At 38.6% G+C, this 23368-nt stretch overlaps 1 protein-coding gene across 1 annotated transcript in view; it reads left to right on the forward strand.

The window, feature by feature from the left end:
- si:dkey-220k22.1 (multiple epidermal growth factor-like domains protein 9) overlaps positions 1–23368 on the forward strand; it is a 68251-nt gene that overhangs the window by 25075 nt on the left and 19808 nt on the right. The window contains exon 3 of the mRNA XM_056745544.1: positions 18007–18146. Coding sequence (XP_056601522.1) covers positions 18007–18146 — 140 coding nt within the window. The remainder of the gene's footprint in view (positions 1–18006; positions 18147–23368) is intronic.

Genomic DNA, 23368 nt, shown 5'->3' on the forward strand with positions numbered 1-23368 from the left:
CTTTAACATCGGCTGTGAAAGCTGTTCTGTGTAATATACTGATATTGTGTGTGTGTGCGCAGACCTCTGTCTAAAACACATCAATGAAACGTCCTCTGAAGTCCTGCTTGCAGTCTCCTAGTCAATCTAAAATGAAATTTATATCCAATATAAAAAGGCAAAACTAATGCTTCTGTTATTAGTGATAACCGGTCTGACGCCATTCGGGCTGGTGACATTTCCCTCACCATAGTATAAAAAAATGTGATCTCTAACCAAGATTGAAGTTTGCGTATGCACTAGCAGACCTCCGTTACACTTCGATCGATCCGCTTGTTTTTAACTGATGGAGTGAAGTTGACGGTATTGTTACTGCTTACTCCTAAAAGCCAAATGTAGTGGAGTAGGCGGGGCGAGACCGTGGTTCGAGGCCGCTGAGTAATTGTTAATGAGTGCCAGCTGTGCGCGCACCAGTCTCGAAACACGTAGGAGATCGGGAGCAGATAAGGGAACGAGCGACCGAACCGTCGAAGAGAGAGGACCGGGCCCGAATTTGTTTGTATTTTTATTTATGTTTTGTTTGCCGGCGGTCGGCCGTGAGGGGCCGCCGGCTGCTATTACTTTATTAAATGTTTAAATGTCTTCCGGTTCCCGTCTCCTTCCTTCCCTACTTTGTATCTCTCTTCACCAAAGTTTATTAATTCACATGCACTGAGAGGGGCACCGACCAATCACAACAGCTTGAGGAGCAGAACTCGCTGAAATGGTTTGGGTGGGACATCTTCGCACAATCTCTAAGCGGGGAACCCATCATGACAGTCCTGTTCAGCTTTACCAATTAGAGCGTTTCCGAAGACAGGACTTTAAAGAAACCGGAAGAAATCCAGTCGTTTTGTGAGAAGAGAGACAGCCATGGACGATAGACTTAAAATATGTGAAATATAAATGTTTTTTTAAACTAGAAACATGAACATGCATTGTTAAACAACACCAAAGTAAAAAAATCACTAAAAACACAATCAAAGCTTAAAAAAAGGGAAAAGCTTTTAATAACAGCAAATGAGACATAAATAAAAAATCGTCAGTTAAATGAAAACGGAAACATGCATTATCTATTGGCAGTGTCATCATTTTTGACACACAAGACAAAACAATGATTTTTGTCTAGCACTAGATGGCATGTCTTTCCCCATAATGCTTCTGGCATTGTATGTCCCTTTGTTTTCTTGTTTTTTCTCCCACTCCTCATTGTCCATTTGATTCAGCCTGCAGTGAGTTCTGAGGGCTCTATTCATTAGCTCATGGAGGGGAAACGGTGTGAAGCTTTCTGAACGATTGCATTTCCAGCCCTTCGTCCTACAGCATGGCCTCTAGCCCACGGCAGACCTCTGCTCCCTGGGTCCAGTCACTGCTGTGAGCAATTGAACAAGCCCTGTTTGATAAAATCTGAAAAGGCTTTATTCATGTCAGAGAACAAAGAGAACGACTGGTCAAGACACGACCTTTAAAGGATTGACGTCCAATCCGAAGGCTCTAAGTGTTTGGCTTGAGAGGATGTGATCCAGGCAAGACTTCTATGGCCCTGGTGGGACATTACACTATTATGTCTTGGTAATTGCGGAAGGAGTTCCAGACGAATGAATCACAATACGTGACATTTCTTCATGATTAAACCCATTATTTTCTGTTTCACACAATTTGATGGATGTTTGTCTCTTAACCTTTTTCTCCAGAGCTGTTTTGCACTTTTTTAGGAAAATTAGGCTTTAGCTCATCTTTCATTGAGCATTTGTTAGAGTGTTCCATTTAGACTATTAATATAAAAACTACCAAGAATTTAAGGAGCTTTTACCAAAAATGCTGTGCCATTTAACTCTTTGTCAGAGCAAAACTTAACTGCAGATTCCAAGAAGCCGAGACAAACCTCCAATTTAGAGGGTTTTTTTGTTAGTTATTGTTTTGGACTGTAGTTATAAAATATAGCTGTCTATTTTTTGAGCTGGACCACCAAATCCAGTCAAAATAACGGTGTGAAATCGACACTACAAATATGCGCCAGTGCTTGAGGCTTTCTCTCACATCTCATATGCGAAGCAATTTGTGATCTTGTGGGTGCATGAAATAAGATTTAAATATTTAATTATTCAAATGAAATTGGCATAGTTCACGCTGGCCTGTCAATCATTTTGAAACCTTGAGGCTAGCTATATGAACTATTGTTGCTGATCTGGGACCAGTGCATTCTATCCAATAAAGATTCAGATCAGGACTTAGGTTAGGCAATAAGACCCTGATGCAAAATGGCAGTTCCAACTCCATCCATCCATCATCATCCATCTTCTTCCGCTTCATCCTGGGCAGGATCGCGGGGGCAGCAGTCTAAGCAGGGATGCCCAGACTTCCCTCTCCCTAGACACTTCTTCCGGGGGGACACCGAGCGTGTCCTAGGTCTTACCCGGGGTCTCCTCCCGGTGGGACATGCCCGGAACAAGGCATCCAGGGAACATCCGGAAAAGATGCCCGAGCCACCTCAGCTGGCCCCTCTCGATGTGGAGGAGCAGCGGCTTGACTCTGAGCTCCTCCCGAGTGACCGAGCTTCTCACCCTATCTCTAAGGGATCACCCAGCCACCCTGCGGAGAAACCTCATTTCGGCCGCCTGTATCCGGGATCTAGTCCTTTCGGTCATGACCCACAGCTTCGCCTTGCGGCTCAGCTCCTTCTTCACCACGACAGACTGGTACAGCGACCGCATTACTGCAGAAGCTGCACCGATCCGTCTGTCAATCTCCCGTTCCATCCTTCCCTCACTCGTGAACAAGACCCCCAGGTCCAGGTCCCCTGCAAACCATCCCAGTGCATGCTGAAGGTCCAGGTCTGATGGGGCCAGCACGACAACATCATCCGCAAACTATTCCAGTTCCAACTCATCAGTTACAATACGAATCATAACTTTAGAAGTTTCCCTCAGATTCTCTTTTCAATTTACTGGGCTTTAATGTTTGAATATTTTTTTCAGTAAGTTTCTATTTTTCTTTCATATTAAGAAACATTCTATCTAACATTTTCTGAAATGTTAGAATAGGTGTATTTTTTTCAGTTAAAACATTAATAATAGATACCTGCTTGAACTACAGAACCAGTTTATATTGAATAATAAAGTTGTGCGTTTGGCCTACATCTCAGATAAAAACAAACCAATGTTTTGGGATTATTACAACTTGCTTTATAAATTAGTTTTTTTATTTTGTTCTGTCAGATAATTTTGGGAAGGCAGCAGTGAAGAATCTCAAGCTTTCAGCCACACCGTAACAGACCAATAATGTAAAAAAAAGTTTGGCTTGACGTAACTATTGTAAATAGGGTTGTCAAACGATTAATCAAGGTTAATTGCATCTAGAATAAAAGTTTGTGTGTTTAAATAATATGACTGTGTTCTGTGCATATTCATTCAGTATTTATAAACACATACATGCATATATAAGAAAAAAAGAAACATTTATATAATTTGAATTATTGGTAAATATAAAGAAATACGTGTAAATATCTCCTAAATATCTATACATATATGTGTTGTGTATTTATAAATTAAAATTAAAATGGTCATATGACACAGCTATTATTGTTTGTTTTAGATGTAATGCAATGTGTATAAACGATTTAAGGTTTAAAAACGCTGTATATTCCCCATACCGTGCATGTTTGTATCTCCTCTTAGCCCCGCCTCTCTTAAACACGCAGACTTTTAACAAAGCTCATCGCTCTGAAAAGCGAGGTGTGCTCTGATTAGCCAGTCAACCAGTGCGTACTGATTGTTCGAATACTGCAAGCGGTAATGTAACACCATATTTGGAACATATTTGAAACTAATTTCAAGTATTTAAGCATTAAGCTTTAAATTCATAAGCTTTAAATTCAAATGGTTTTAAAAATCATGAAAGCACTCTAAAGCCAATGTTTGCTGATAGTGTATGTTTCTGCACTATTATCCTCTATGATCTTTAAATGTCTGAATTGCCATCAGCTTTTTTAAACCTGATATCTGTCAACCATAACCACACACAGTGGAGGTAATGTCCCTTCACGGTTTTTATTAATCCTATTATGAAGGATTTAATTCCTCTCAGACCAGAGGTACACCACCCAGTGTAAGTCTAAATATACAAAGCTATAACACCACCTTCTAGCAACTATATAGAGCACAAGATTACTTTTAGCTTTTTTCCATTTGTCATTTTCATTACTTTTTTATTCGGATACTGTGATAAGACTTTGCTACTGATATCACTTGCCTTTGAGGGGGGATTAGATAGGCGTGCTGTGTGGCATAATAACAGCCAGGCAAAACCTGGATGCTCGCCAAAGTAACCAAAATCTGGATGGTTGGGAATATTATAGAGTGGATGGGTTAAGGTTTACATTAAATGTTGTGAAAATCACTTTTCGCACTTTGTTATAGACTGCATCTGGACACTTGTGCAAAAGGCTGACAATAGGTGGAAAGAAAAGTCTTAACTTTCCTTCCGTTCAAGTCTGGTAGCTGTCTGAATGTGACAGGATTGAAGTTGCTCAGATGTCTCGCCAGACGTCAGAGGCTGAGAAACGAGAGGGAGAGAATGGCTAATCCTGTCTGTGGGCTGCGCCTTGATAAATGGCTCGGCTCCAACTTATTCACTCACTGTCCTGTTCAGCTTTATGAAAAGCCACTTCCCTTCAATCAGCACAAACCTGTCGCTGTGTCATTAATGCATAGAACCTAGCAGACTTTAATCTCACAGGGATGCTAGGTGAAGGCAAATATTAAAATATATTTCTTTATGGGAAGAAAATTGTCATTCATTGTCATTGTGGGAAACAACAAGGTTTATGTAGACATTAGTTCATTTCTTGTACGTAGACCTTCTGAAAATGATAAATTCTTTGTGTGTGTGTGCCTGTGTGAAACAAAAATATTTCTGATTTTGATACCACCGTGATACAAAGTTACAATACAGTGAGCATGGCTAATTAAATTATTTTTATTTACACTTTCTAATCTTTAGCTTTAGATCATTTGTCAAGTTAAAACCATTCACTATGTAATCATAAGTCTGACGCCAAAATTTATTTAAATATCTTAGTGTAGTACCAATCAAAAGGGCTTCCAAATGTTCCCTATCCTAAATTTACTAGAGCACTTGGATTGTGTTCATTATTGTTGCCCCTAAGACTTGCTATGACCTGCCATCTTTTATGGTTTCTTCAATAACACTCAGTGTTACTGTAATGAACTTTGATAGTCTTAATTAACAGTAAAGAGTAAGAACGTAAAATTTGGTTATGAATATTGCTGGATTAGTGTAAGAAGCAGAAAAGACCAGGCAGAAAAGCATTAAATTATTTTCTAGAAACCGCACTGATACGCAGTGTGTGTGAGTCATATACAACGCATTATTTACAAAACAACAAAAGAAAATGGAATGTATTGAAGAAGAAAATAACACATGAGTTGCGCCAAAACAAAGAAAGAAATATAACAAAATAACCCTTAAACTAAGTTCCCAAAAGATCCCTTTAATCTAACTAATCAAAGAAAAATGTGAAAGTCTAACCCGAAAACTTCAGCCCATACGGCACCATAAATAGTCTACTCATATGGAGTCATAGTATAGAATAGTGTCTTTCTGTGTCTTTGGTGTTATATAATGCCCATGCATGTATTAGAAACATAAAATTGCAAAAATGTAAGTTTCGGAACAAATGATGGATTCTATCTAAAAGCAAATGCTCGCCCAGACCTGCCTGAAACGCCTTGTGTAGCCACAACCCCACAAATCCACATAAGTTTGTGGTATGAGTTGACTAAGACCGCCCAAATGTAAGAGCAAGTCAGTCCTGTCAGTACAATTGCTTTGGAACCTGATGTTATGTTATGGTAAGAGGCTTTACATTTCCGTCACTCGCTTTCAGTATTCGACCAATCACTACGCACTGATTAACTGGCCAATCATAGCCGAACTTGCTTTTCAGACCGATGAGCATTTTTAAAAATCTGCGCGTTTCAGAGAGGCGGGCAAAGAGGAGATACAAAGAAGCACGGTATGTGGAAAATAGAGCCTTTTTGAGCCTTAAAGAGTACCTAGCATATGGTTTTAAGGTCCTACTTTGGTTCATGGAGTGTCCAACAACAAGTTTATGTACATACAATGTGTAAAAACACTATAATGTCGTAATAATAGGCAGTTATTCGTACCATACTTCTTGACTGACTCTCAAATGATTCGTTCTGCGATTCATCCGTCTAGGCCCAGCCTACCCGCTAACCTTGTGTCATGTGATTGGTCAGATGGTGTAGTGTGTTGTTATTGGGCAAACGCGTTCATCATATGTCGCAAATGGAACCCCACTACCATCGTTACAGAATTACGGTTTACATGTGGTTGGATGTCATGTATATTATATGTGTAGCTTGAGATGGCTGCGATTTTACCGTACCAATTTGAGCCCGAGTCTGACGAGGAAGAAGACGCTAATCCACAACAAACTCCACCACGACTGGAGGAGGATGTTTGTCAGTGGCCAGTGTGACAACATGCCTGTTATGCTTTTGCTCATCAATGAAATACATATTTTTTTTCTTTAAATACAGTTAATACGTTAGTAATACTATTATTTTGTCTTAACTGTGCGTTGTCATGGTAAATAGAGCATTTCAGAATGTCGACGTTATGAAAAATGATATATATGAAACCCAAATATATCTATATAGGTTCACGTGCGGCAAATGTGTCAAAATGCAAAGTTAATATGCAAGATAAATAAACTGTTACACCCCAGAAATAACGGTACATGCTAATGATAGCGTTATATGCATTAGCTAAACATAGACATAAGGTACGAAAATATTTCTTGAAGTTAAGACAAAAATCAAAAGTCACACTAACAGGTTGTCATTCGGTGGAGCTAACAGGTCCAAATAGAGTTGGTATTTCCCCCTCTTTCAAGGATCGTCGTTTCACATAGCCTGCAGTGAATGCGCCAAGATTATTAAACCAATGTTCGGTGACATTTTTTCCTCAGACGTTCTTCCTTTGGTTGAAATAAGACGGGAGCAGTCTCAGCAAAACGTAGGCGGGGACCATGTATAGTGACGTAGATACGCATGTGAACTATTCCACATCTCGTTTGTGTGATTCAGAGCAGACTCCCATTTTTACAAGCAAATAACTTTGTTATTTATTCACCTTCGGACTTACAACTTGGCAGACAACTTACTTTCAAACAAGGCAAAATAACAGACTGCATGAAATGTCATTTTCATGATCTCATGCTATGTACTCTTTAAAGAATAAGTTCATTTTCAACATTTTCATGGGGCTTATTTAATGCTGTATTTGCAAATTGACTACAACTTCCAAGATGCATGGCAAACTACATCACCGTATCTGCAAAGCCATCAGGCTTGCTCGATTTCATGAAGTGCTGCGAATACCGGATCAGTGATTAAAAAGCAGAAGGAGCAGTCGACTCTCAATGCTCAAACTATACCATTCAGTCACAAAAAAGCATGCATAGAAATAATACATAAATGGTATCTACAATCTTTTTTAATTATATAAATTTTAATATAATATCATATAATTATTTACCTTCTTAAAATTTGTTGTTGTATTCCTCATTTGATATAAATTGGTTTTGATGTGTCTGTAAAGTTTTTCATAATATAATATGATACTAATATTACTAAAGTATAAATGGCAGTTTTTGTTGCCTTTTAACTTTTTGCTTAACCAAAACCGACCAAAATCTTAACCAAACTACGTTCTTTTTATGGCAAGCCTAACTCAAGCCAGGATGTAGCCAAATGAATGCTTGCCTTTTTGTTTCTTCTGGCTGACCAGACTCACGCAAAAAACAGCCTAATTCTGTTTGACACAAGACTGTGTGAAACCAATGCCAGAATTAAGCCAGAAGGGCCAAATTTTAGACTGATTTGACCCAGAATTTGTTGCTATCTAGGTTGAAGTCCATTGAAGTCCACTATATAGAGAAAAATCCTGTTATGTTTTCATCAAAAACCCTACATAGATGACATGGGGTGATAAAATGACCATGAAAATGTTTTTTAAAATGAATTTATCCTTTAAATCCTGTATACACATTGCATTACATCTAAAACAAACAATATTTTTGTTTAAGCCGTGTCATATGACTCCTTTAAGCCCGATTTGCGAGTTGTTGAGCTCGCCGACAGTTCGGGTTGTGATCGGGGACAAAACAGCGTGCGATCACACTCGCCAAACATCATGTGTGAACTAGTAAACGACTCATCAAAGAGGCTCCCTGACGGGTCGCTGATGCCTCGTAGATGCCAGACAAATATCTAGCATGATAAATATCTGGAGCTTTCGTCCGACTCGACATCATGTGATGTCAGGTGACATGACGAGCCAAAGCCAATGACAGCAAGCCATGGGTTAAGGCCACCAGAACTGCCCGCGTACTGATCCATTGTTTCACCCATATCCGTTGTTTTTTCCTTTTTCTAGGTTTTTCCGAGCAAATCATCAAGCAAACCGCCTAAAGATCAAATTGCTGTCCAACGTCCATTTTCACATAAACAACTCCCTTTTCGCATGTTTTTCGTGTCATTTTCCATTACATTTCTCACAGTTTTTCGTGACAAAACCTGGTTTGAGTCGCTGGGTGACAGAATTTTTTACAGCTCGTGTAGCCTGTCACCTCCTGTTACTGATTATTTACGTAGTGTCACGCAGTGTGAACACATTAACAACTTAAAGACTCCAGACTTCACAGAAAGCAAGTCATGTAGTCTGAACAGCTCTGTGATCGGCCAATGTTTAAAGTTGTGTAATGTGAACTTGGCTTTAGTCGTGCGACCTGCTTACCTGTTCTCTTTTCACCAAAGGTACAGAACCGTTAACTCTTAACAACTCTCACAGTCTGGATATTACAGAATCAAGTGTTATATTCACACATTTCCAACAAAGGGTACAAATGCTAAACACAGGTTGCAATTCAAAACACCTGAACATATACACACTCCCAGCGCGCCACGCCAAATGATCTATAAACAGCAGGGCGACAACGCCCTTAATGATGATTGACAGCCGCCTAAGAGCAGACAGCAGAAGTAGAAGGCAGAACTGAAAAGACAGCAGAGGAAAACCACACCCAGCACGTAACAGTGACGATTTATACAGTAGACACTCTTACTCACTCAGTGACCAGCATCAATATTAATGTCAACTTTTAATTTCATTTTTTGATTTTCAACTTCCAAGGCTGATTTTTAAGCAAAAATGTCTAGAATTCCAATTGGTAAAAAGAGCTAAAATTAATGCACTCTTATTTATAGAGAATGAATATTAAAGAAATGCTAGAAACATCTGAAAATCTCCTTTGGATCGTCTGTGAATATTTTTGATACTTTCCTGCTTATCACTCGTCCCTTTCCGAAAAAGAGTTCTCCACTTTCGCTTGCTCTGGCCTGTAGTCAGGAGGGGTTATTAACAGTCTCCAGCTTTGCTCTAAGCACAGTGTGTCTTTGTTCAGTCACCTCTCTCTGTGCCCTCCACCCAATCAGTATTTTCACTATGAAAACAGGCATTTTTTAATTCTGCTGATTTTTGTTTTTTCAAGGTGGGGCTATTGCATATAGGGCTGTATCCATTACTTCCAGTTACTTGACATGAGCTTCTGCTGAATGGTGGTGTTTGCGTTTCTTTGGACAAACAGACTTTGGCTTTAGATTGTGGTTTGGAGGTTTGGGCACGTTACTTACTTCAGATCTGAAGGCTAGGCTATAACATTTATTTGCTTGATATGTTAGAACCTTGTCAATAACTTCTTTAAAGAAAACTAATTTCACTCAAGCTGACTATCTTTAATAGTTGTTGCTTAAACACCGTTGTTCTATCAGGAACATGTCCCAAAATATCCAAGCGAATGTGGACACATCTCTAGCAAGCTTAGCATGTTTTACTGAATGAATGCTACCCATATGGATTATGTCAAAGAAAAAATATAAGCTTTATTACAAGATATTGTGGCAGGATAGAGGCGGTGACACAATCAGTGCTCAAATTGAGTGGGGGGCTGGGGGATCTGGGACCCCCATTACGGCCTTACGTAATCCCTGTAAGTATTTAGTAAATAATTGACTTAAGGGGGTCCCTAAAAAAAATCTATTTAATAATCATGTTTTTCAATTTGTGCAGATAAGATAGAGTAAATATTGTGAATAATTATTTTATTTAAAATAATGAGTCTGTTTTTAGGCGACTTAGGTGTCAAAGTAAGCGTATGATGTTGTGTACTGGTTTGGTGTCTCGCTTATATAGTGAAATAATGTATGCTAATAAATTCCCACTTGCACTCTAAAATATAAAGTTTCATATTGTTTTTTAGGGTAATTGTTATGTGGATACTTGAACTGAATGAAAAATTAAATATTTGGTGTTGTCTAATATTTCAATTTCAATTTTATGTTCCCCATAAAAAATCTCTAGTAGTTGAGGTCCCCCCTCAAGACGTGATTCAATTTGAGCACTGGAATGAATTAGAAATTAACAGGTATTGAACAGTGTTTATTACATAAATTCTAGTACTTGTAATTTTAATTTTAAGTATCAAGAGAGCTGACGGATGTTTTAAAGTATTTCCCTGACAGAATTAAAAACAAAAGTAGACCAGGAAATACCCAAATATTGCAATTACCAATTTGTGGCCTAACTTTTCACTCAGTTTGGTTAAAACCTTAAAAAACACTGAAAGAAAGGCCTGAAATTCATGACATGCTATGAGGAATTTTGCTGTCTGGAACAGCACGACACTAGTGCTCCCAAAGTCATGGAATAATTTTTAATCCAAGGCACAACTTGTATACCTTTATGTATAATTTATAACCAAAAGTATACCCTCTTATTGGTGCAATGTAATGCATAAATGTAAACTTGGGGAAAGTTCTGTCTGAGGAGAGTTGACTTTTGATCTGGTCATTGTAATATAGAGATTGACCCATTAAATAAAACTGGGTTATACATTAGAAGTTCAAAACCACCCAGGCCTCAAACCACAGCCTTAAATAGTCCAAGAGGAAGTAGCAGAATGAATCTTAGCAAAATGAACATGAATACAAGCTAAAACAGCTTAGTGGCCAGTGCAAAACACATTTGTGTTTCTTCTCTATAAATTAAGGTATTATTGTACATTCAGATTTTTGTCAAAGTATTTGATTGAAGTGTATACAAAGCACACACATAAAAAGCTTCTTGTTCCTCAAATGTTTTTGCAATTGTTTGAATGCACAAAGCTGTAGCCGTCCTGCAAAATAAGCATTTTACATGCCTGTGTATCCCCTATATGTGTACAGTATTTGACTTACAAAATATATTGGGCCCTATTTATGAAACATGAGCAGAACAAATTCCAATGGAAATTGTACGTAAAACCATCCTTATTATAATTGTCACTTTCAATTCTGTGGGCAAATTTACATTTGAATGGACTTATTAACAATTTAAACAGAAATTTGTTCTGCCCGTCTTTCATGAATAAAACCCTTTTGACTTGCTGTGACCATTTCAAGTGTGACCATATGAGCATTTACCAATAATTGCGTGAATTTCGGTCTTCTTTTGAGACTGTGCTGTCCCATCAGCGTTTTCACAAATTGCAAAAGCGCTTCCTTATTTAATCTTAACAAGTACAAAAAAGTTGAAATGTTGAACATTTGCTTCGCCGGCATATTTAATGCTTGTTTTTGTGTGGGATTGTTGCCCTGGTGATTATAACAGACTGTAATCACAGTAGGGTCATTTTAACTTGTCGTCATGGAAACATCCTAACACCTTAGGGCATGTGTGGAGTTTTTAGCAGGCCTGTAAGGTGTGATTCTGCATTTATATTGTTGTTTTCTCTTGGTCCGGTAGGAAATATCACCTAAATGGTTCTTATAGGTTAGGAGCTGACTTTAAACAGCAATACATAGTTTGCTCATCTGCAATACATTTCGGAGATGTCAGCTGTCAGAAATAATATAGACATCTAGAAGATCACAGCAGATGTTTTGCAGTTCTCCAGATCTTTAGCAGACGTATTACAGACGTCTCCAAGACGTATTGCAGATGAGTAAACTATGTATTGGAGATGTAAATGCAGACGTCAAATAGACGTAAGCCAGATGGATTGTGCTATCTGGGCCAGATCATGATCTGCGCCGGCGCTGAGCATGGAAAAAACCCACCAGCTGCCCGCGTTTTCAAAAAAATTGCCGTTTCCATGGAAACAATTGAAAAACACGCTTGACTCCGGCAGAAACGCCTTGGTGTGGACACGTCCCCTAAACCTTGATTTAAAAAAAAAAATTAAACGCCAGCGCCAGTGTCTTTTTCTGCAGCTCAGAGCGTCTTGAGGTTGAAAAAAGTTAAACTTTTCTGAAAAAGCGCCCAACAAGAAGCTCCTTTTTCTCAGCTAACCAATGACAGAGACCTGTCGTTTCCATAATAACATGCGAGGAACATGATTAGTTGAGAAGGCTCGAGCTCGAAAAAAAGGTGGCCGAAAGGATAGTTTTGTATAAATGTGTTTTTAATTTTCGCTTTCAACAACTTCTGATTGCATTGCTAGCGAGTGATTAGTAGTGGAAGTTTTTAAATATGTGATAAGTTATTGCAAAGATGCTCTCTGTTTATAACTTAAATAGACTTCACTTACTATGTTTCTCTGGGCTGCCTTCATTCACGAAGTCATGCCGTTCGGCTGCTATTTGTAAACAAACGCTGTGAGCGTTTCTTCTGCAAAAAATCGCTTTTGTCAACTTTTTCTTGTCAAAAAACTGCTAACACGATATATATACACATAATGGCAGTAACTGTGGGGACAATAAGCATATTCTCTTAATTTGACAAATAAGTGTTTTTGTTTTAAGGTACAATTTAAGGACAACAGTTGTAAACCCTGTTTTTTACAAATTAATGAACCTATCCTCCCTTGCTGTCAGAATCTCACCTATAGGTTTAATTTATGATTGTCAGTGTCACCATATGTCTCTGCCTAATATCAAGATGACTCATTCATTCAGTTTTTTGATTACATGACATGACCTTAAGAAAAACTTATTTTCTTAAATATTATTAATTGTGGATTATAAGGCTATATACTGTCCAGAAATACCATACATCAGCACGAAATACTGTAGTGTTAAAAGAGAAAAACATGATGTGTACCGAATCAAACCGAAAACCGTGACCACAGAACCGTAATATGAATCGACCCATGGAATTTGTGAAGCGTTCCACCCCCTCTGTATTGTTGGAAAATTTTGTTGGTGCATCTCTAAAAATTATAGACGGTTTTATTGGCAACAACGTTAACGTTGTTTTTTTACACTTAAAACAATCAGTTTAGGCATTTAAGACACACTTTATGTGTGGAGACAGACTGTGCCCATTTAAATTCACAGAACATAAACCAGCCTGTGCCTGAAGCATGCTGTTAAAGAGTCTTCTTTCTTTGTACTCTTCATAGGCACTGGTTTGGAGACAGTACACACTCAGTTCTCTGTAGACAAGACTGTATGGCCAAATATCAAAGACGTTGACTTGTGCTGTAGAGGATCATGATGTCAGTTTATAGCTCAAAAAGACTCATGAAAGGTCTTTGAGATGCTCATTCTAAGTATAGAAGGACTGGAGAGGATCTTACTCTGCATGATGCATGCTTAATTTCCTCTCACACTCTTTCTTGTTCTCTTTTCTCAAGCTGCACTTAAATAGATTGCATCCGATAAAGCTGTATTAATAACCATTCAACATAGTTGTTTTCTTGCTGCAGAACAGTTTATCTTAAGCTGTACCTCAGGGGTGCCTTTCTCAAAGCACCGTCCGTGACAAAGTGTGTTTACACGATAACTTAAGACGTGTCTGTTTACCCTGTCAGTGATCGGTGCATATGGGGTGTGATGAGGCATGATTTTGCATCCGTGTGAGTGTGTGTGGATGGATGGATGCATAGCTCGGGCTTCCTAAAGTGTGTTTGTAGAGTGTCTTTGCTCATGCTGAGGTTAAGTCTCCAGCCTGAAGGATATATGTGTTATTGTAAATGTACAGTAGACTCTGCCCCAATTTGTTTTATGAAAAACAGGGTTCCTCGGTCTCTCGACGTTGTGTCCAATGAACTTGGTGAATTCATTCACCTTTATGTTCTTCGGAAACCTGCGAGGCTTATGCTGAGCGATCTTCGATTATTCCTACTGGATCTACGACGCAGAGCAGCGGAACTCGTCCTGGCGTTTTGCGACTTCCCCTAGGCGTTTCAGTAGCTGGTCAGAGGTGTCTTCAAAGAGCACATTTCTAAAAGAGCAAAGTCTCGGCTACGTGATCCGGTTCGCCAGGCACCCACCCAAGATCGGAAAATTTTCTAACCTCAGCAAAGGTGAGATCGGTCCCGTGCTTCGGGCCAAGGTCGCGACCCTTCTGGAGGAGGCAATCCAGCCCGTCCCTCTGGCTGAGATTTCCTAGGGGTACAACCCCTACTTCATCGTCATCGCAGACATCCACAGAGCTAAATAAAATGTATATTTATTCGACTACATCTTTTTATGTCCATCATGCCACAGTTGCTGCGCTGGCCCGCTTCAGCGAACAAGAGTGCCTCTCAGTTTCCTCAGCCCAAAAAGGTGAATGAATGGGCACACCTTCTTGGTGAGCTGTCCCATTTGCCAAGTTCATTGGCCTTTACAAAGTTTAATTGGAGAAGATAGGTTCGCAAGTCAAACCCCATTCTGTCAGTCTTGACACAACGTCTTGTTCCCTGTATCAGGGAACCGAGGTTACATCCGTAACCAAGACGTGTTGCTTCAATTTGTCAAACCTGTTTTTACTGAGGATTTTGTGCTGAATTATTTAAATATTCAGTATCTTAATGGGATGGTTGGATATCTAGAATGCATAGAGTCAGGGTTCCTCTTCTCAGGAAATGTGAGCTCAACATGAGACAGAATAACAAGTAGTCTAATTACTGAGAGTAAGCAAAGTCGAAGGACTTCTGGCTGTACACGCTGAGAGTCAAAACCATATTAAAACTGTCTGTATGTGTGCTGAAAAGAAACAATTGCAGATATTTTTCACAGTTTTACCAAGCCTCTCCCAGAAGAAATTATCTTTCTGTGTTCCTCATTTGCTCTTCAAAAGACTGAATTGTGTAACAGCTAAATCAGTTTTTGTCATCGCTGAGTGTATTTATTTTAAGCACTCTGATGTTGTGATTTGATTTCCCACAAAGACCAGATTTATTCCACACTGCTTTTCCAAGAAGTTGGAAATTGAGATTTTATTGTGCATGCACACAGACACACACACACAGTCATTTAGATGGATAGTAGCTTTGAGTTCTGAAAGCTAAAGGGTGAATTAAAGATAAAACGCATCTGTACAGTACATACAATGTCACGAATAGTCTGCGTAGTTTCATTATCAAAGTCTTAGTTTGTTTCTCTTTGTTCCTATGTTCCCGCTTATCAATGGTTGTCTTGGTTATTCATGGTTTCTCATTATCCCCCACCTATTTTGTATTGAGTTTGATTTCCTGTGTTTTAGTTTTTTGTCTGGTGTTGTTTGAGTAATATGCACACTGAAACATTGATAATGTGTTTGAATTACTCTCTTTTGTGTTGTTAAATTTAAGTTAAGCTTCTGGTTTATCCAAGTGCATACCTCATCTTCCTCAGCCATGAAACCCATTTGATATTTTCCTCACCTTTTGCACTGCAAGTTCAACTTTCCAGTGAGATGTTTGCTCCACCCACATAGATGATGTCACACTAATCAGGGCATGCGATATTAATTATGTGGTCTCACTTCTAGGGCAATGGCAAATGTTTTCACTTTTTCCAGTTGAGAACTGTATTGTCACACTGTATAGCTTGTTACACTGTCCCAGTCACAAATATACTCTAAGGCAGGGGTCTTCAACCGGGGGTCCGCAGTGGAACTGTAAGGAGTCCGCTAATTACTGTTTACTCACAGGCAACTTTTTGTAAAAAATCTAAAGGATGGGTACAGAAATATTACAACCAATGTTCTCTTTAAGCTGAGCACATGCTCGGCCGCAAAGACTCATTAAAGCTCCTGCGCATTGCAATTTTAACCTGCGTGCGTGCAGACAAAAACATCCATTCAGGCAGTGGAAGCAAGCAAATGAAAGAAACTTTACATCTGCATCATAAAAACCGGTAGGGTTAGAATCAGTGCCTTCTCGGTCTCCCTTTCGATAAAAGTACGCATGAAAGGAGTTCCGTGTAAATGAAGTGCATTCTCATATGTTTTGGAACTTCTGTTCAAATTCTTTTGTAAAGCACTAATTTGACAGCCAAATGACACTAGACCGCTTCTGCATTGTAAACTCTGACAGAACTATCATTCGTGTTTAAAATCAATGAAACGCGCACTGTGCAGTACTGATGGTGCACGTCAAACAAGTTGTCCCGAAAATAACGTGGACTCGTTGCATCATGTTGCTCTTTTTAGTCTGATATGATGCTCTGTAGAAAAAAACTTGTGCTCATTTTCATGTATCACCCGCAATAATGCTGATCAACGAGGAAGACAACAGAGCTCAGAATTATAAAATAGCGATGTGTTCTGCAACACACAGAGAAGCGGAAGAAAAATAATAATTACACTTAATAAAACGGCCTGATTTTACAACACATGCATTAATCTGCACTAATTTCTTTCGCATCCAGAGACAACCCCTACCTCAACTAGAATAGTCTTTGTGCCATTAACCAGGATCAGTCATCTCATTGAAGCCTTTATGAAACTAAGTTCAAATAAATGTTTAATTGTCCATCTTACAGTCAAATAAAAATGTTTGATGCTGCAAATCCCTTAAAATAATCAAGCAATCTATATTAAAAACAAAAATAATACACAGTAAAGTATTTAGCCTATGTGCAACAATAACATAATAGTGCTAATGTAATGTCTTAACATAATATTGCTGTGACAATAGGGTTGTTTCTATTTGAATAGCTCTGTTTACACATTTACTGTAGTATAAGGGGGTCTCTGCTCCATGCATCTCTCATCTAAGGGTTCCTTGCCCCGAAAAATGTTGAAGACCCCTGCTCTAAGGTGTTTTTATATTTTACATTATAGGAACTATTTATTACCCTTTGATATTCTGGAAATTATCTGCTTTTTCTGACCCAGGGACGCTTCAATATACCGTAAATGAATAGTTGATTTGCAAAAACAGATTACTTCCTGTGACAAGGAGAGCGGGACGAGGGCCATGAGTGAACTTTGCGATGCCGGTGATGCGTGTGATAATGAGCGTCAGCTGCGCGTTGCACCGGTCTCTCGGCCTTCAATGCTGTCACTCCTCCTTTTATGCTTCCGTAGCTCCTCTGTGAGAGATGCGAGACCTCGTGCTGTTCTCTTATGTCCCTCGTCCCACTCTCCTTGTCACACTTCCTTTTTTTTAAATGTTAAAAAAATCATGTTTGTACTATGATTTCATGTTGTTACTGTTTTGTTGTGTTAGTTAACTGTATTTTGGAATGTACAATGAAAAACATGATTTTTGACATATGTTTTAGCAAATGTAGGCTAAAAATTTTCAGTGTAATTCTGTATAAAAGCTTTCCTCCATTAATATAAGTACCAAACCGCTAATGATACTCACCACCGGAAGGAAACCATGGTTGAAATCAATGAATTACTGTAGGTCTTCATGTTCATAGACATGATCACTATACATCGATCAGTCTATTTTTACACTACTTGTGTACAGCATTATCTCAAATAGACGTTACTTAAGCTTTCACAGAGTGGGTCTACTAAGAGGTTCTGGCGGGTAAGAGGATACATGTTGTTTGATCTGGACAGAGCTTTTAACCTCTTAAAGTACAGTATGGCTTTTGAAGGCTACTTCAAATGCTGCAAGAACAATTAAGTCATTCTGTCAGTGTCTCTGTTCAGCTCGTCTTAATTCCATACCTGCTTCTTTGTGTTTTCTCACAGTTCAGGCGTGTGCACGTGCAAGGCAGGGGTGCATGGGGACAAGTGCGACAACTGCGGTCCAGGGTTCACGCAGTTCAACAGCACGGGGTGCCAACCATGCCAATGTAGTAATCACAGCAACTCCTGCAACCCACTTACAGGTGAGCTACCCTGATCCCAATACACTATTACCTCACTTCCTCTTGTTCATCCATTCAATTCTTTGGAAGGCAGTATTTGATCTCATGAATCTTGCTCTGCAGTACGCTGGATAACTAATTAGTCATTTAGGTAACACTTTTATCCAAGTTCATTTATTACCGTGACAGTCTCCCTTGGAACACACTGAGATAGGGGAGGAATTGCTGATAGTGTGGTTTATTTGCAAGCTCTGTTTGTGGTGTTTTAGTGTCCAAATCAATATGAGAAGTGTGCAGATCAGGCAACGACAAAAACATGTTCCTTCATCTTGTTGGTTAATGCCTCATTGTCCACTGGATCGTACATCAACGCCGCCGTCATATTGGTGAGGGCAAAAGCCGACACAAAGACATACGAGTGAATGATGGAGCTGCAGTTTTCTGGATAAAAACACAATAAAGTTTAATTTCTCATATAATTTCAATACTTTTCTATTTACGTGGAATGTAAAAGAAACTTTCAGTCCCAGTTAAAGATGGTTAGACTTTAAAATGTATTTATTGTCATACGGAGCTGTTAAAAACTCAGGCTTGTCAAGCAATCATCTAGGCTCGATAATTGTGTGCACATCGGTAATATGAATTAATTAAAGTTAGATTAAATGCACATGATCAGAACACGGCTCGTTCACTTGAAAATAATGGAAAAAATCTAAACAATTTGTCTTTACTATATAACTATATTGCTATTTCATACTTATAATGCACGGCAGTGTTATTTGTTTTACTATATCACATACATCATGTTTTACTGCAGTCACGGTTTTAATAATTTAAGAACATCTTTTATCTTTGAAAATGTCAAACATTACTACGGAAAAAAAAGCAATTTCCACAGTGTAAAACATTAGTAATTATATAATATGTAAATTAAACTATTACCTTGGTTGTTTTGTTCGATGATTCAAATAAATCTCAGAAACAGTCTCTATATGTCTGCGTTTTATTCTCGACAACTGCAAAGTGGTTATTTATTCTGTTGCTTGGCTTGTCCATAACATATCACTGAACATGGTGCCATCTAGTGGATTCTCACAAACAACAAGCACAAAAAAAATATTTCACATTTCCTTTTGACAACCATTAATATTAAAGTATGCTATAACAATCGAGATATGAAGCAACTAGAGAAATGATAAAGTTGTACTCTACGTATATCGTAAACCGTTAAAGGTGTAATGAACAAAGCTTGTTTATTGTTTTATACTGTTTTATGAGGCCTACTTATGACGTGCGTGTGAATTACATTAGAAAACATCAAAATCAATAAGTAATAGGCTATTTTCTACCCTGGTTTTGAGGCCGGCTCGACAAATGATCGGTTTGAATGGGCGTTCCGACACGAAGACTTGGAAGTAAGTCTGCTATGATTGGATAAAAGTCTGTGTAGTAAACTTAGTTGGAGCCTTCTGTCAATTTGGATAGAGATGTAATGTTAGGTTACACATTCGCCCTATTCACACAGGATTAGTATTATCTGGGGACCTCGTGTCATTTATAAATTACCTCTCTACATCTGTGTGTCATGTGGCACATTTACACTTGATAAATGAAGCCTGTGATTTTACTCAAATTTACTGATTTATATTCCGGATGTGACGGCAACGCTTTGCGTATAGTTTGTATAGCCTATAGTTGTATGGTGTTTAATGATATCGTACCTGTCAGGATTTGAGAGCCGCAATCGCGAACAGGGAAATCTCATTCCATGATTAATAAACAAATGGCAGGTAATTTATGGATATGACCCAGCTGGCGAAATAATACCAAAACAATTCAAAACAGCCTCCATTATTTGCAAACGGTGGATAAAACCTTGAAATAAATATTTATGAGCTCGCCATATCACAGAGATGCCGATTCGCACGGGACTTATATTATCACAAGACCCCTGTGTTCGTCAAAATATGGTAGGTCATTTGTGGGGGAATATTTACTCTTCAAATTACAGACATGGCTGATTCGCACGGGATTAAGATCACAGACAACCTCTTCAAGTATTACAAATGACTAGAGGTCCCCAAGTAACACTAATCCCGTGCGAATAGGGCTAAGTGCATATCAAGCGATCTCTAACAAGGCCGTAGTGAGGCATAGTACAAAAATGTTTAACTCACATAAGATTGCTGCGCCATTCCTATCAGATCCAATAATGACGGCACAGCACTGCTTTCTAATTTTAGTCTCTCCGAAAATCCATCGTCGACCTCTGCCTTGTTCACAAAGGAATCCGCAGTAATGTTTTACCCACTTGAGGTGGAACCTCTTAAAAATTAAACTTGAACCACGCATTACTAATGTCGGAATTCAAAGGAAGGTTATGCAGCGACTGTGTTCTTCCACAACCAGGCACTGACTCCACAATATTTTGCGACCTGCAACGGCATGTTTATTGCTTGCTCGCTCTATATGGTTTTGCGCAATTTGTGTTACGTCAGTTCTGTCATGCGCGAACCAGCGGGCAGGGCTAGATATGAAGTCGTTGATATTCTTCTGTGGAGGCGGTGTTTATATTTCATAGATTGGTGCATTCCAGGACCTGCCGTTTACTTGGCCTGGTGTCAATAACAATTTTAACTTCATTAACAAGAGCATTTTCAGTTCTGACACTTATGATGTTTGCTTGAATACGATTCCCTCTGATATAACAAAAGCACGGGTTAAAATTGAGGTTTTAATGCATAGCTCCTTTATGAAATGTAAACGTGATTGTGATTTTGATGCCGAAAAAACACAGCTTTCCGCACGTTTACATTGGGTTCAGTTTGCTTTTAGTGCACTGTATCGCAGCAGCGGAGAAAAGCGGACAAACCCGTGTCTAGGTATATATTATGTCTTAAGCTGGTCCCCATGCATGAAATGTTTCTACAGTAGCCCTTAAAGGACAAACTGCTCTACAGAACACGTTTTGTAAATTTGAAAGCTCTTTCAGCAAAGAACCAAATACGTGACATCTTTGTCTTGTGAGAGCCACTATAGTGTGTGTGTTTGATAGGGAAGGGGGAGGAGTGGAGTGAGCCGTTGGTTGCAATTCGCAACTTAACCACTAGATGCCTCTAAAATCTCCACATTGCTTCACTAAAAGTTACTGCTAATGATGTAATGATGACGTAAAGTAATATTGTTTGATACTTTAGAGAATATGCTTAGCGGTTGATTAGCGAGTTGTTTTATTTTATGAATTGGATGGATCGGTCAAAGCAGCTATCTCTTATGTAATGTCAGATATCAAATCAGACTGAAAGTGATTTTGGTCGGATTTATCCAGTGCAATCCCCAAAGGCTGGTGTCAATGCTGAAGGCCAGAAGCAAAGTCATCACTCAGAGCCGCACATAAGCACCTTCCTGCTGTTCAACACAGCAGAGCTGTACTCATCTCATACCAGACCAACTTTTAGCACTTTAGAGCCTGAATGTTGTTTTCACACATTTAGTTTTTTTGACTGTCAAATTCTAACACAATGTCCTTTCATTATGTGCAAGGTTTTTTCAATAAAATAAGGTTCTCATCATTACTGTCTGTTGTGAGTTTGTAAATAGAACACAAGATATAAAATATAATTACGAGAGAATCAAGCACTTCAGATATGAAGAATATACCGTAGATCATATTTAATTACTTTACTTTCTCAAAAACTCTCTGATCTGTCACTCTCCGTAACTCTGTTCATATCTGCCCTCTGCCGCTCTCCACAAACTTTTACAATTGGTTGATGAAACGCAAGTGATTACCGTAATACATACATACATGCGTACATGCGTACATGTACACAAAAAGCCAGATTTGTCGACTTTTTTAGGAGCAATTCAAATTTTTGAACGTTTGACGACACGCATACATTGGCAATAAATTCCTGCAAATCAGTTTGATTGAATTGTTCATTTAGCAGATTTAGATGTTTATCATAATCCACTCAATGTAGAAATGAGAAAAAAATCATCACGAACATGAAAAGACCACTTGGGATTTTTTTGTCTTACATTTTCGATTTTGTGGCTTAATGCGAAGAGTATTCCACATATGTACTACCATATGGAGGTTTGGAGAGATTTCTGCTGATGTGTAAAAGGCTGGAACAGATGTTTTCTCTATCAGATGCCATGTTTTGGGTGGCCAACCTGCTCCTGGAGATCTACCGTCCTGCAGAGTTTAAATTAAACCCTAATGAAATACACCTGACTTTTATTTTTCAAGCTATCCAGAAGATCTTGATTAGCTGTTTCAGGTGTGTTTGATTAGGTTGGAGCTGAAATCTGTAGGATGGTAGATCTCCAGGAGCAGGATTGATCACCCCTACATAACTTTACATTTGTTAGGTTCAAAGTCATTATTTCAATGATTTGATATAATATCATGTTGCAGTTCCTTATAAAGCAAACACAGAGTAACTCCCTTTTATGTACTCGACTGCCAAGTTTTACTCGCAATGAATGCTGGGCAAGGCGAGTGCTTGGTATAAATTTGCCCCGTGGTTGGAATACAAAGATTTTATGTGGCTCTTTGACTTTTGGTGTAATCTCTTTTTCTCTCAACAGGCATTGGTCTAGCTTTTGTCGAAACTAGGTAACTTTGTATTAGCACCTATTGTATTATTGCTCCCATATGCAATATCGCTTATTTCTCCCTGAACTCTCTACGCTTTGGAGAAAAGCGTCTGCTAAATGACTAAATGTAAATGTATTGATGTGTCTTTGATCTTATGTCTAACAACTCGATGCATCTACAGATATCTAAAACATCAGAGCTTTCAAATTGCTTCCTTCTGTTTCAGCACAATGGGGAATCATTGACGTTAAAAAAGACACCCTAAGATATAAGATATCCCTAAAAGACTATTATCTCACTCAGGGGTCTGTATCTGTTGTTCTATTTCTTTCTCTTTTCTAACAGTCTGTTTAAAAGATATTCTGAAGGCAAATGGCTCTTTCGAGTGACTTTAACATTTGTTGCTATTAGTCAAGCACAACTTGAGCTGTTTAAGAGCATCGAGAGATCTCTGGTTGCAGATCTTCTGTAGCTCTATTGGTCTTAAATCTATTTCCTATAGAAGGTCCTTTGCTTGAATGCGTCATCTTCATTGATGCTTTTTGGATCTGAGATAAACCTATCTCTGCATTCAGACAAGATCACTTATCCATAGCGGAATTATTTTTTTTATTTCATTTCAATTCCATATCTTCTA

Source organism: Triplophysa dalaica, chromosome 4 (assembly GCF_015846415.1).
Source record: "Triplophysa dalaica isolate WHDGS20190420 chromosome 4, ASM1584641v1, whole genome shotgun sequence".
Classification (NCBI taxonomy): Eukaryota; Metazoa; Chordata; class Actinopteri; order Cypriniformes; family Nemacheilidae; genus Triplophysa; species Triplophysa dalaica.